At 50.2% G+C, this 12,195-nt stretch overlaps 1 protein-coding gene and 1 long non-coding RNA gene across 5 annotated transcripts in view; one reads left to right on the forward strand and one right to left on the reverse strand.

Annotated features, from left to right (window-relative positions):
• Window positions 1-140, forward strand: part of LOC138153999 (uncharacterized) — a 293-nt gene extending 153 nt beyond the window's left edge. The window contains exon 2 of the long non-coding RNA XR_011166526.1: window positions 51-140. This is a non-coding gene — a long non-coding RNA (uncharacterized lncRNA). The remainder of the gene's footprint in view (window positions 1-50) is intronic.
• The window catches only part of EHD2 (EH domain containing 2), a 17,225-nt gene continuing 5,037 nt past the window's right edge, over window positions 8-12,195 (reverse strand). For all 4 annotated transcript variants that reach the window (XM_069078427.1, XM_069078425.1, XM_069078426.1 and 1 more), the window contains 3 exons: window positions 10,238-10,650; window positions 8,045-8,209; window positions 8-2,721 (listed from right to left, as the gene is read on the reverse strand). In XM_069078427.1, coding sequence (XP_068934528.1) covers window positions 2,170-2,721; window positions 8,045-8,209; window positions 10,238-10,650 — 1,130 coding nt within the window. In that variant the 3' untranslated portion in view covers window positions 8-2,169. The remainder of the gene's footprint in view (window positions 2,722-8,044; window positions 8,210-10,237; window positions 10,651-12,195) is intronic.

Here is a 12,195-nt window from a genome sequence, read left to right on the forward strand (position 1 = left end):
GTGTGTGTGTGTGTGTGTGTGTGTGTGTGTGTGTGTGTGTGTGTGTGTAGGTATAAGTGTGGGGAGTCCCACTTTGGGCCCCAGGTGATCAGGTGCGAGTGGGATTTTGGTGGAAGGACAGCCTGCATATTCCCCCACTCCCATCTCAGGGTCCTCCAGGAAGGGACCAGGAGCTGCACCTGGGTCCCTGCCCTTCCTAGGGGACACACCAGGTGATTCCTCTCTGTGGACCCTGGTCCCTGCTCTAGAGAGCCAGGAGACTAAAGAGTATTGAACTTCAAGTTCAACTGCCTCACACACTTTCTAGCCTTGTAACCTTGGGAACATCACTTAACTCTCTCAGCCTCAGATCTCTCATCTATGAAATGAAGGGGTTGGATGTGATCCCATCCAAGGTGCCTTCCACCTCTCTGCCAAAGATCCCATGTTTTTGTAAGAGCTGGGTCAGAGTTGGGGGGGGGGGCGGAGTAGAAACATGGCTACTGTAAGATACAGACTCCTCCACCCTACAACTCTGGGTCCCTTAAATAGCCCCCACCCCTACCCCGTCCTGTCAGCTGATGGGGGAAAGTACACAACAAAAATAAAGGACCCCCTCCCCCAATGCCATATGACAAATGTGGGCCAATGAACTGGTCTGGAGTACTGGCTTTTCTTCACTCAAATTCTACAAACAGACTAGTCAGATGGGCCAGGAGGACCCAGGTAAAGCATTTACATATAGACAGGAAGGAGGCAGACCCCAGGCTCCTACCTGGCCAGCTCCTTCTGGGCACCTGACCACACCAAGCCTACTCCAACCAGTCCCTGGACAGTCTCCAGACTTGGAGCCCTGCCTTGGAGGGGCTGAGCCAATTTTCTTTCACCTCAGCTTAACTTTGGGGCAGTCACATCCCTCCCCGTCTGCCCTTGCCCCTTATATCACTGACCTTCGAGGGTCGCCTAAGAGGAATAGATGGAGAGGAGGGAGGGTCTAGGACTGATTCTGTCAACCTGGGTCCTCCTTGGTCCCCTTTTTGGGGGACTCATGGGGAAGTCAACAAGCTGGGGGCTAGAAGCATTCCTTCTATCGGTCACATGACCAAGGGATCAGTCACTTGAGTCTACTTAACATATACACAATACACAATATCACATACACTTAAAACCTCGGAATCATCCCCCCTACCTAGGTCCTTATCGATTATGTGAATGTGTGTTGGGAGGGGAGGTATTTATCTGTGTGTTGGGGGTGGGATATGTGGAAAGGAATCCTCTCCTCTTCCCCTCAACTTCTTATTAAATCCAAAGACAGGCTGAGGATTGGGGTGGAGATGGAAGAGGGGAGTTCAAAGAGCTAAAACACAAACATGCATGTCCCTTAGGCCTTCATAAGGCCTGTATGAAGGGACTTCCCCAGGGTGAGGCAGGAGGAAAAATATAATAATTCACATTTGGGGTAGATGTGAGCAAAGTAGAGTGTGTCTGATGAGGGAGAGTGAGAGATATGACGGGCCAGGAGGGGTGTCCAACTAGTGGGAGGCTGGTGAGGAAGTGGGAGAAAGATATCAGTCTCTGAGTGGGACAAAGATTGAGTCTCAGAACAGGAAAGATTTGGGGGCTCAGACAGAAAGAAAAGAGCTTCCAAGGGAGAAACCAGCAGTCATAAGGGGGCCAAGATGGGGGCTTAGAGAGGAAAGATGGGGAGGTACATTGGGAGTTCAGAGAGAGATTCTGAAGATACAAGGAAGGGCAGAGCTGTTAACACAGATCAGAAGCTTGGAGAAAAATAAAGGGGGGCTCAGTGTGAGACAAAGATGAGGAGGAAGTTTGGGACTTGAGAGGGGTAGAGAAGGTGCCTCAGAGTGAGACAGAGATGGTGGCTCAAAGAGATGAGAGTTCAGAGTTTGGGGTTCAGAGGGGGACAGTCCAGTCATGGGGTTTCAAAGAACACAGAGATGGCTCAGAGAGAAGACAAGAAGGGAGCTCAAGAGATGGTAAAGTTGGAGATTAAGAGAAGACGGAGATGGGAGTTCAGAAAGGTCCAGACATAGGGATGCTGGTCAGCGGCTTAGAGAAGAACAGAGCTGTGGGGACACAAGCTATCAAAATGGGCTCTGAGAGGAACAGGGCTGGGGGGCAAGTTTGGTGCAGGGTGACAGAGCCAGAAGCAGGCCCCCTTCTGGGCCCTCATTCAGCAGAGCCCTTCTGGCGGCGTTTGGAGGGCGGCACCAGGTGCCGGGGCAGGTCAGCAGGCAGCCCATGGCCCTCCAGTTTGGCCTCGATGAGGTGACTGGCCAGGGCGAACTCCTCATCATCCAGCATGCCATCACGGTCCACATCACTCAGCTTCCAAATGCGGCCCAGGACCGAGTTGGGCAGCTTGGTGCCCACCATCCATGTCTTGGCCTTGGAGCCGCTGAGCTTGCCGTCGGCCGGAGCCAGGTTATAGAAGATCTCATCATATTTGGACTTGTCCTTGGTCACCACCCACTCCGCTTCATCGTCCTCATCTTCCCCCCCTTCGCCCAGGGCCTCTCCAGGACCTAGCTCCACGAAGGGACCCATGTGGGTGCCCTCGAAGGCCCCCCCTTGCACACCCACTTCAGGGCTCTCCAGCTCCTCTTGGCGAAGCAGGGGCATCAACTTGGCGATGTCCTGGGTCAGCATTTCATCTAAGGCCTCCAACAGTTTTGGTTTCAGAGAGTGGAACTTGGTGAAATCATGAACCATGAGGAGTTCCTGCCCAGAGAGACCAGGAAGGTCAGAGAGAATCAAGGTCCCATGGGCAGGGGAGGGAGAGGTAGGGAATGAAGATGGAGGTGGGACAGAGGAAAGACGGGGGAGGGAAAAGGGGGCACAACAAAGGCAGAGGAGGGAAGGGAGAAGGGGTAGGGAGGACTCGGGAAAAGCAGGGATGAAAGACAGGGAGGACTAAGGAAAGACGGACAGCAGAGGGACAGCAGAGGACGAGGAAAGAATGGACATGGAATAGGAGAGGAATGGGGGAGGGTATGGGGAGAGGCCAAAGGAGGGAAAAAAGAATCTGCTGGTGAAGAATGGGGACAGGTGAAGACGGATGAGGAAGACTGAGGAATGATAGAAAAGGGGAAGGGAAGGGCAAAGGAAAGGTGAGGGAGGGTCAAGGGAAGAACAAAGGACAGCAGAGATTGGTGGAGGGAACATCTGGCTGGGCCCACCATCCTGTCATCTGGCCTTGGACCCTGGGTTGTGTCCCTGTCTCCAGACACTGTCCCCTTGGACTTTGACCTTTATGCCTCCTCTCCCCCCAAATTCTTACAGCCCCCTCTGATACATACAGAGGCCGGCCCCAATCTGAGAAGCCTTAAGCCTGGAGAGGCTGTCACTCACTGCATCCATCCCACATTCCTATGAAAATTCCCATGGTTGCCTTCCTTGACCCCCAGCTCCCTCCTCCAGGCTTCCTTCACTGATCTTTAAATGAGAAAGAATGGAGAGTGGCGATCCCCCTAACATAGATGCAACAGAGGGAGCTACAAAGAGGGAAGGAGAGTGTCTGAGGTACTCCAGAATTCTCTAAATACAAAATCCATGGAAGGACCCAGGAACAAAACCAACAGACTCCCATGTCCATTCACAAATGCCCAAAGTTTAGGCAACAAGCCAGATGACCTAGAAGTCCCAACTCAAGGAAGAAAACTAGACACCCTTAGGTGGGTATCACTAAGACTTGGTGGGATAGAACCCACAGCTGGGTCATGGCTCTGTATGGGGATACTTCATTCCAAAGGAACAGGATACATGAAAGGTGAAGTACAATTGAGTATTAAGGAAGTATAGTTATGTGAGGGGATCCAGGGCCCAGAGGGCAGGGTGGGGAAACATAAAGGAAAGCATCTGGGTGAAGGTCAGAGGAGGCAGAAATAGCAACTATTTCATCATTCAAGTGGACTACAGACCTCATGGACGGCAAGGGGAAAGAGATGAGGAGCCCAAGAAATAGACTGCTTCTCCCTCCCTCCTCCACCGAAAGCAGGACAGCTAAATAACTTATTGAATTGTCTTTAATGATTATTTCAGCTTTCAAAAGATGGAGGAACCAACAAGGGGAAATTCTATTCTGGATCTGATTCTCCCTAACAGAGAGGAACAGGGAGTGGAAATGAAGGGACCCCTGGGGGGAAGTGAGCGCTCCCTCCCAGAGCAGCGGAAATAGTCTGACATGCCCCCTCAATTGAGGGGAAAGCGGATTCCAAAGGGTTCAGAGGAAAGATAGGTGAGACCCCATGACTTAAAATGCGTACAGGAAGGACCACCCAAGAGAGATGGGAGATGCCCAGGGGTGGCATTCTGAAGCCACAAAGGGAGCACAAATCTGTCAAGGAGGAAAAATGGGAATTGTCTGAAGTGGCCAGTGGGGATGTTCAGGGAAGTTCCAACCAGCTCAGATTTTGAAAGAAACATAAAGAAAATGGAAGCAAGGTCAAGGTTTTGAAAGAAAGTCATGGTGTGATCTTGTAGAAATAAGATCAGGAATGAGAATGCTGAGGAGGAGCTGAGGGGGTGAGAGAAGGAAGGGAAGGTCAACAGAAAAGGGTTGGTTGGTTTTTGTTATACCGGGAGGAAAAAGAAGTGATAGAGGCTTTACTTGGATGGATGGGATAATGGCAACCGCCAACAGACAAAAAGCAAAGATATCCTCTCTTAATTTTCTCCTGTTTCAGGGCAGGTAGGTGGTGCAGTGAATAGAGCACCAGCTCTAGAGTCACGAGGACCTGGCTTCAAATCTGGCCTCAGACACTTGACAATTAACTAGCTATGTGATCTTGTGCAAGACACTTAACCCCAATTGCCTTGCTTTCCCCCCAACAAAAAAACAAAATTAAATTTTTTCCTGTTTCATCTGCAAAAACAGTGACTTTTGGGGCAGCTAGGTGGCACAATGAATAGGGCACCAGCCCTGGAGTCAGGAGGACCTGAATTCAAATCCCACCTCAGACACTTGACACACGAGTGGTGTGACTTTGGGCAAGTCACTTAACCCCAATTGCCCTTCAAAAAAAGAGTAAAAAAAAAACCTAAACCAGTGACTTTTACACTGGAAATGATAGAATCAAAAATCACTAAGAGGGCACTGATATCCAAGATCTTTAATGAGACAGAAAAAGAGTCCACACTGCCCTTGATGAATTCAAATCCCTTGGCCTGGATGAACTCCTTCCTCAGTTCCTGAAGGAGGACCTGGCATCTGGGATGGCTGAGCCCATTGGAGACATTTGAAGGACTGACTATGTGTGAAAAAGAAGATGTACTGAAAGACCAGAGAAGAAAGAGACAGTTTTCAGAAAAGGGAAGAGACAAGGCTAGTGAGTTTGCTATGAAATCCTGTGAAAATTCTAGAAGAGACCTCTAAGAGATGGTGGATTATCCAATTGATAAATAGTCAAAGGATATGAATAGGCAGTTTTCAAAGGAAGAAATTAAAGCTATCTATAATTTTTAAAAATGCTCTAAATCATTATTGATTAGAGAAAAGCAAATTAAAACAACTCTGAGGTACCACCTCTCACCTATCAGATTGGCTAATATGATAGAAAAGGAAAAATGATAAATGTTGGAGAAGATATGGGAAAATTGGAACACTAATGCATTGTTGGTGGAGTTGTGAACTTGATCCAATTATTCTGAAGAGCCAATTTGGAATTATGCCCCAAAGGCTATAAAACTGTGTGTATCCTTTGATCCTGAAATACCACTACTGGGCCTGTATCCCAAAAAGATCATAAAAGAAGGAAAAGGACCCACATTGAACACAAATATTTATAGCAGCTCTTTTAGTGGTGGCCAAGAATTAGAAATTGAGGGTATGCCCATCAATTGGGGAATGGCTGAACAAGTAGTGGTATGAGAATGTAAAATGGAATGCTATTGTGCTATAAGAAATGATGAGCAGGCAGATTTCAGAAAAAACTGGAAAGACTTAGATGAACTGATGCTGAAGTGAAGTGAGCAGAATCAGGAGAACATTGTACACAGTAACAGCCACATTGTACAATGATCAACTGTGACAGACTGACAGACTTAGCTCTTCTCAACAATACAATGATCCAAGACAAATTCAAAAGACTCATGATAGAAAATGCTATCTATATCCAGAAAAATAACTATGGAGTCTGAATGCAAATGGAAGCAGACTATTTTCACTTTTTCTTTTGTTCTTTCTTTCTTGTGGTTTTTCCTTTTTGTTCTGATTCTTCTTTCATAGCATGACTAACATGGAAGTATGTTTAACATGATTGTACATGTATAACCTATATCAGATTTCTTGCTGTTTTGAGGAAGGGGGAGGGGAGGGAGGAGGGAAAATTTAGAACTCAAAATCTTATAAAAGTGAGTGTGGAAAACTAAAAATAAATTAATTAAAAAAAATAAAATAAAAAAATCATTATCAACCAAAAAATGAGTGTTGAAAATTATCTTTACATGTAATTGGAAAAAGAAATAAAATACTATTAAGAAAAAAAATAGATAATGAGCAAACGTCTAAAAAGCGAGGCAGTAACTACCAAGAGGCAACATGAATGGGCCACGTCGGACGAATGCTAATTTTTTTTTGATAGGATGGATAAACTAGTGAATGAAGGGAATGCTGTGGGTATAGTTTGTCTGGGTTTTAGCAAAGCTTTTTTTTTTTTTTTGCTTTTTGGAGAGCAATTGGGGTTAAGTGACTTGCCCAAGGTCACAAGGTTAGTTTTTGTGTTAAGTGTCTAAGGCTAGATTTGAACTCAGGTCCTCCTGACTCCAGGGCCGGCGCTCTATTCAGTTAGCAAAGCTTTTGATAAAGGATTTCATACCATTCTTGCAGAGAAGATTTGACTTAGAAAACAATATGGATAGGGAAGGAAAGGGTTGTTAATGGTTCCCTGTCAATGTATCTGGAAGTTTCCAGGGGAGTCCTTCAGGGATTGGCACTTGACCCTATGACATCTAACATTTCTATCAATGACTTAAAAGGATAGAGGGTTAGGGTTAGGCACACTCATCAACTAGAATATGACCGGGAGCTGAAAAGGAAATCTAACGCACTGGGTAAGAGTCACGATCCAATGGGATCTTGAAGGGTCACAAGAGGATGGGGCTGAATCTGATAAGATGATATTCAAGAGGGTGAAAAGTGTTGTACTTGGATAACAGAAATCAGCTTCACAAGCTTAAGATGGGGGAGGTGTGGAAAGACAGAAGTTGTCCTGAAAAGAATCTGGGAGTTTTAGTGGCCCACAAGCTCAGTACAAGTCAGTCCCGTGACACAGGAGCCAGGAAAGTGAAGGTGAATCCAGGTGGAAGGAAGAGGGGCAGAGCTTCCAGAAATCGGGAGGTGAGGGTCCCCTGATTCTGCCCTTCTCAGACCTCACCTGGAGTCCTGGGCGCCATGTTTTAAGATGGGTATTGACAAGCTGGAAGGTGTCAACAAGTGGGTAACCAATATGGCAAAGAGCCTTGAGTCCACGACATAAGAGGATCAGCTGAAGGAACTAAGGGTGTTTTGTTTGAAGACAAGACTTAGGGAAAACAAGAGGGAAGTCTTTGAGGGGCCTCGCTGTGCAGGGGAGGGATGCAGCTTGTTTGGTTTGGCTCCAAAGGGTGGAACCAGGAACAATGGGTTGCAAAGAAGCCAATTGAGTCTCAATATCAGAAAAGGCTGTCTAACAACAAGAGCTGCCCCAAAGGGAAATGGGCTACCCCTACAGGAAGTGGGTTCTCCCTCCTTGGTAGTCTTCTGAGGCTGGATGACCTCTCGTCAGGTACATTATCCTGGGTGTTCCTTTGGTGTATGGGGTGGACTGGATGGCCATGGATGTCTTGTCCAACTCTCAGATTTTCTAATTCAGGAATCACCAAGCCACCTCAACAGTCCCTCCTTCAGCCAGTGCCCCCAATATCACCCTGCCTCCTCCTCCAGGAAGCTCCCCCAGGTCCTTCCTCCTCCTCCTCCATCAAGATGCCTCCCTGGGCTCCCCCTCCCCCATCCTCCCTGCCAAGGGCAGCCCTTGCTTCACCTTATCTGTCCCTTTGCCCCACTGACCTGCATCTTTTCACAGTCGGGGAAGTCTCCCGGGGAGATGTGATGTTCCAACTGGATCTTGGCGAAGATGACAGGCAGGTTAGTAATCAGCTGCTTCTTCTTGTTCTCCTTCCCAAACACAGATGGCATCTCCTTCTTCAGGTAGCTGATGATGTAGGCATGCACCTGGGGGCACACAGGCAGTAGGCTCACCCACCCAGCCCTGCTCCGGAGGCCAGCCCCAGGAAATCGAATGGGACCATATTCGTTAGGCGCGTAATGAGTGCCACTCTCTTCCAAGAGTCCACCCCTCACTGAGACTGGTCCAGAGCAGAGTGCTGGGCCATGGAGCAGGAATGGCAAGAGAGCAGCCTCCTCACCTCCAGGAAGAAAAGGGGGCAGGGGTTTGTGTCTCTGTCTCCATCCCTATAGGATAATAATAATAGTACTGTGTGGTACACCTGAAAGCTGGCTGTGGAATCAGGAAGACAGCATCTGTGTGACCCTGGCCAATCATTTCACCACTCAGGGCTCCAGGAAACTCTGTAGGACCATCAATTGCAGAGAAAGAACCTATTCCTGAATTGGCAGATGGACTTTCCTCACCTGGGAGTTCCCCACAGTAAAAAGTCATAGATAGGATCTGAATAATAAGAGGATAGTGACAGGACCTGTGATTCCAGGGACAGAAGGAATTCTGAGGTGAGGATACTCTCTCTCCTAACACAAGTAGCCCTTTTGGTGAAACTCCTGGTCTCAGAGAGTTGTGCCCAGAGCCCCCCAGACACCAGCCGGGGTGTGTCAGAGGCAGATCTTCCTGGCTCCTAAGCCCACTCCCTCCATGACTTCACACTGTTCCTCCCATAATATAGAATAACAATATTATTTATAATCATAAACAGTAAAGCTTTCAATAAATATCTCAAAGAGAGATCATTTGAGCTAATGTAGACTATTCGAAGTATGAGAATGCCTTAAGATTTACAAAGAACTTTTTTGTTCTTTGGTCATTTCAGTCATGTCTGACTCTCCCTGACCCCATTTGGGGTTTTCTTGGCAAAGATACCAGAGTGGTTTACCGTTTCCTTCTCCAGCTCATTTGACAGATGAGGAAACTGAGGCAAATAGGGTAAGTGACTTGCTCAGGATCATACAGCTAATAAGTGTCTGAGGGTGGATTTGAATTCTGGTCTTCCTGACTCCTGTGCAACCTAGCTGTCCTACAAAGAACTTTATATTATCTTATCTGATCAGTGGATTCAGAGCCTCCACAGGCAGGGACCTTATCCATGTCAACTGGTACAGCACCTTCATTTTACAGGCAGAGAGACTGAGGCTCAAGGAGGGGAAGGGGCCGGTCGAAGGTAGAGCCTGGACCTGAATGGACTCCAAATCCAGGCTCCTTCCACCTTTTCTATCTATCTCTGTCCCAATACCTCCTCACCTAGGCAGGGAGATGAGCTTCCCCACCTTCATTTCCTGCCCCAGGGATCCAGTAAGAAGCCTCCCAGGTCCCTCCAGGAGGCAGCCCAGGGCTCACTCTGTTCCTCAGGGAGGGAGAGGGTGCCCAAGTGGGTGTGGAGACCTTCCTGAGGCGGGGGACCATAGCTGTGGGGAGGGCAGAGATACGGGGAGACAGGATTTGGGGGGGCAGTGGTGAGGAGGGAATGAGATCAAGTGAGCCTTCTCCTATAATGGGGGAAAGGCAGAGAAATCTGGCAGGGAGTTGGGGAGGGGAGGGAGAGGGGGACTGATGGCTTTCACAGGCAGGAAGGAGGGAAAGGTGCCGGGAAGAGATAAGGGGGGAGGGGGAGCTGGCGCCCAGACTCCGGGGTTTCCGGAGCTGCCTCCTGAGAGGGGAGGAGACCCAGGTGTCCAGGACGCCTCCAGCTACCTCCACCCTGTGAGGCAGAAGCAGAGACCGAGCCAGAGAGGCACACAGAGGGTAGTCTGCCCTAAGCCTAAATCTCTTTTGAACTCAGTCTATGCACAGGATATGCATTCTGCACAGGACTCAGTGGTGGTGGAGGAGGGAGCCCTCCTGCACACTGAAGGCAGAGAATATTGGTTGGTTCCTTTGGCCTTTGGTCTCCATCACTCCCTTCTCCAGGCAGCCCTCCTGACTCCCCACCTCAGGCCCTTCCTCCTCCGGGCAGCCCTCCAGGCTCTTCTCTCTGCACCCCCTGACTCCCCTAGTGAAGACCCAGGGCTCACCCGGACAAGGCGGGCCCGCTTGACCAGGTCATTGAGCCGACGCAGAGCCGCGTGTCGAGGCAGGGCCTGGATGTCCCTGAAAAGGTCCTGCTCCTCCAGCTCAAAAAGGCGCCGATTGTCAGGCACGAGCAGGGGCTGGGCCCAGAAGCTGCCAATGTAGACCCGCAGGACCTCGGGGGCGCCCACCACGCGGCCCAGCGCCCACATGAGTGCCCCATAGACGCGCATCAGCTGCTGTGTCTCCACCAGGTCCGCCTTGTTGAGGACCACCCGGATCTTGTCCTCGTGGCCTCGAAGGGCCCCGATTGCCTCAGAAAACTCGTCAGAGATCTCCAGCTTGTGGGCATCAAACAGGAGAATGATGAGATCCACTCGCTCGGCAAACCAGCGCAGGACAGCGGGGAAGTCATAGCCTGGGAGGAGACAAGGGCTCAGGATACTCTGGCTGCCTTTGCCACCGCCTCCTCCAGGGAGCCTGCTGGGACTGGGGGCGCAGCTACAGCCCCTTCCTCTAGGGAGCCCTCCTGGATTGGAGAAGCATCTGCAGCCCTGACCTCCTGGGCTGACTCCAGAAGGCCTAGAGGGATTGTGGGAATATCCACCATCCCCCTCCCTTCAGGAGCCTGCCAGAACTTTAGGGCAGGAATAGCCATTGTTCCCTCTGGTAGCTGTTAATGTTTCCTTCTTCAGGGAGTGAGTTGAGAGTTTGTAAGGCCCCATCGGACCCCCACCCCCCTCCTCTGTTCTCATTCTTAATACACAATCCCCGGACACAGGAGCCCGGAGAAGGGAGACCAGGGTCCTGAAAGCAGACTTCAGGAGGGCCTCTTCTGATGCACAGAAAATGCCTGAATGGGTCCTGCCCATTGGTGTCCCGCCCAGCTTGCCCTGTCCTCCAGGGAGGCCTCCCCCAACTCTTTCCTAGGCTTAGAGTGTGAGTATAGGAGGGAGCAGTGTTTGGAAGCCACTGTTCTGGGGAGGAAGAAGGGATCAAATCATCAGGGACCCACCCCCACTTTTCCCCAGCCCTTTCTCCCCGCTAAACACATACACCCCCCCCCTCCCCCAGTACAGTAACACACAGAGTCCTGGAAAATGTGCCTCACAGGGAGGAAGGGAAGGTAGGCAGGAACACTGAGGACTGAGTCAGGACATACCACTGACTGACCAAGAACCAGGGAGACGGAGACCGCTAAGGAAACACACCAAGTCAGACACGTAAACACACCCAGGGACACCAGGCCCACACAGAGCCAGACACAGCACACACAGGCAGCCCTGCTGGCCCCTTGCTTTTTCTGATCCCTCTTATCTTCCCCTGCTCAGGGCCCACCTGATCCCAAACCCCGGTGGATGCTGGGGGGAGGATGGAACAGGAATTCCTTCTCTCCTCACCCCCACCTGGCAAGCTCTTCCCAATCTCTTCTCCAGATGCCTCCAGCCTTTGCCTCCCTCCCTCTTGGGATAGCCCGGGCTCAGGGCCAGGGACACATTAACCCTCCCTTGCCCTCAGCACCCCCCTCCCATCTTTAGGCCAAGAGCCAGAAAATATATGTCCCTCCTCTGTTCCCTCTGCCCCAGACACCTATGCTCCCCCTTTTCCATCTAACCAGCCCCTGCCAGGCCCAGGATCTCAGAACTCACAGAGGATCAGGGACAGGAGAACCCAGGTATTGAGACCACCATGCTACCCAGCTGTGGTGGTCTCCCCACCCTGTTTCTCCCCAATGTCCAGATACAGTCTGATAATGTCTCCTGGAGACCTGAGGAGAACTTGGTGATAGGGAGACCTGATGAAGAAACCAGAGCACTGGGGGAGACCCAGATAGGGTAAAGGAAAGAGGGGCTGGCCCATGGATGTTCCCACATTCCAGCCCCGCCTGCCCTGGCTCAGTCAAGGGCCTGGCTCCTCTTATGGTCTGAGAGGCCTTTGCAGGAATTCACACCCCCCCCCCCCC

Source organism: Petaurus breviceps, unplaced genomic scaffold (genome assembly GCF_028583685.1).
Source record: "Petaurus breviceps papuanus isolate PSGF00001 unplaced genomic scaffold, PetGlider_PUasm1.0 91041, whole genome shotgun sequence".
NCBI classification, from domain to species: Eukaryota; Metazoa; Chordata; class Mammalia; order Diprotodontia; family Petauridae; genus Petaurus; species Petaurus breviceps.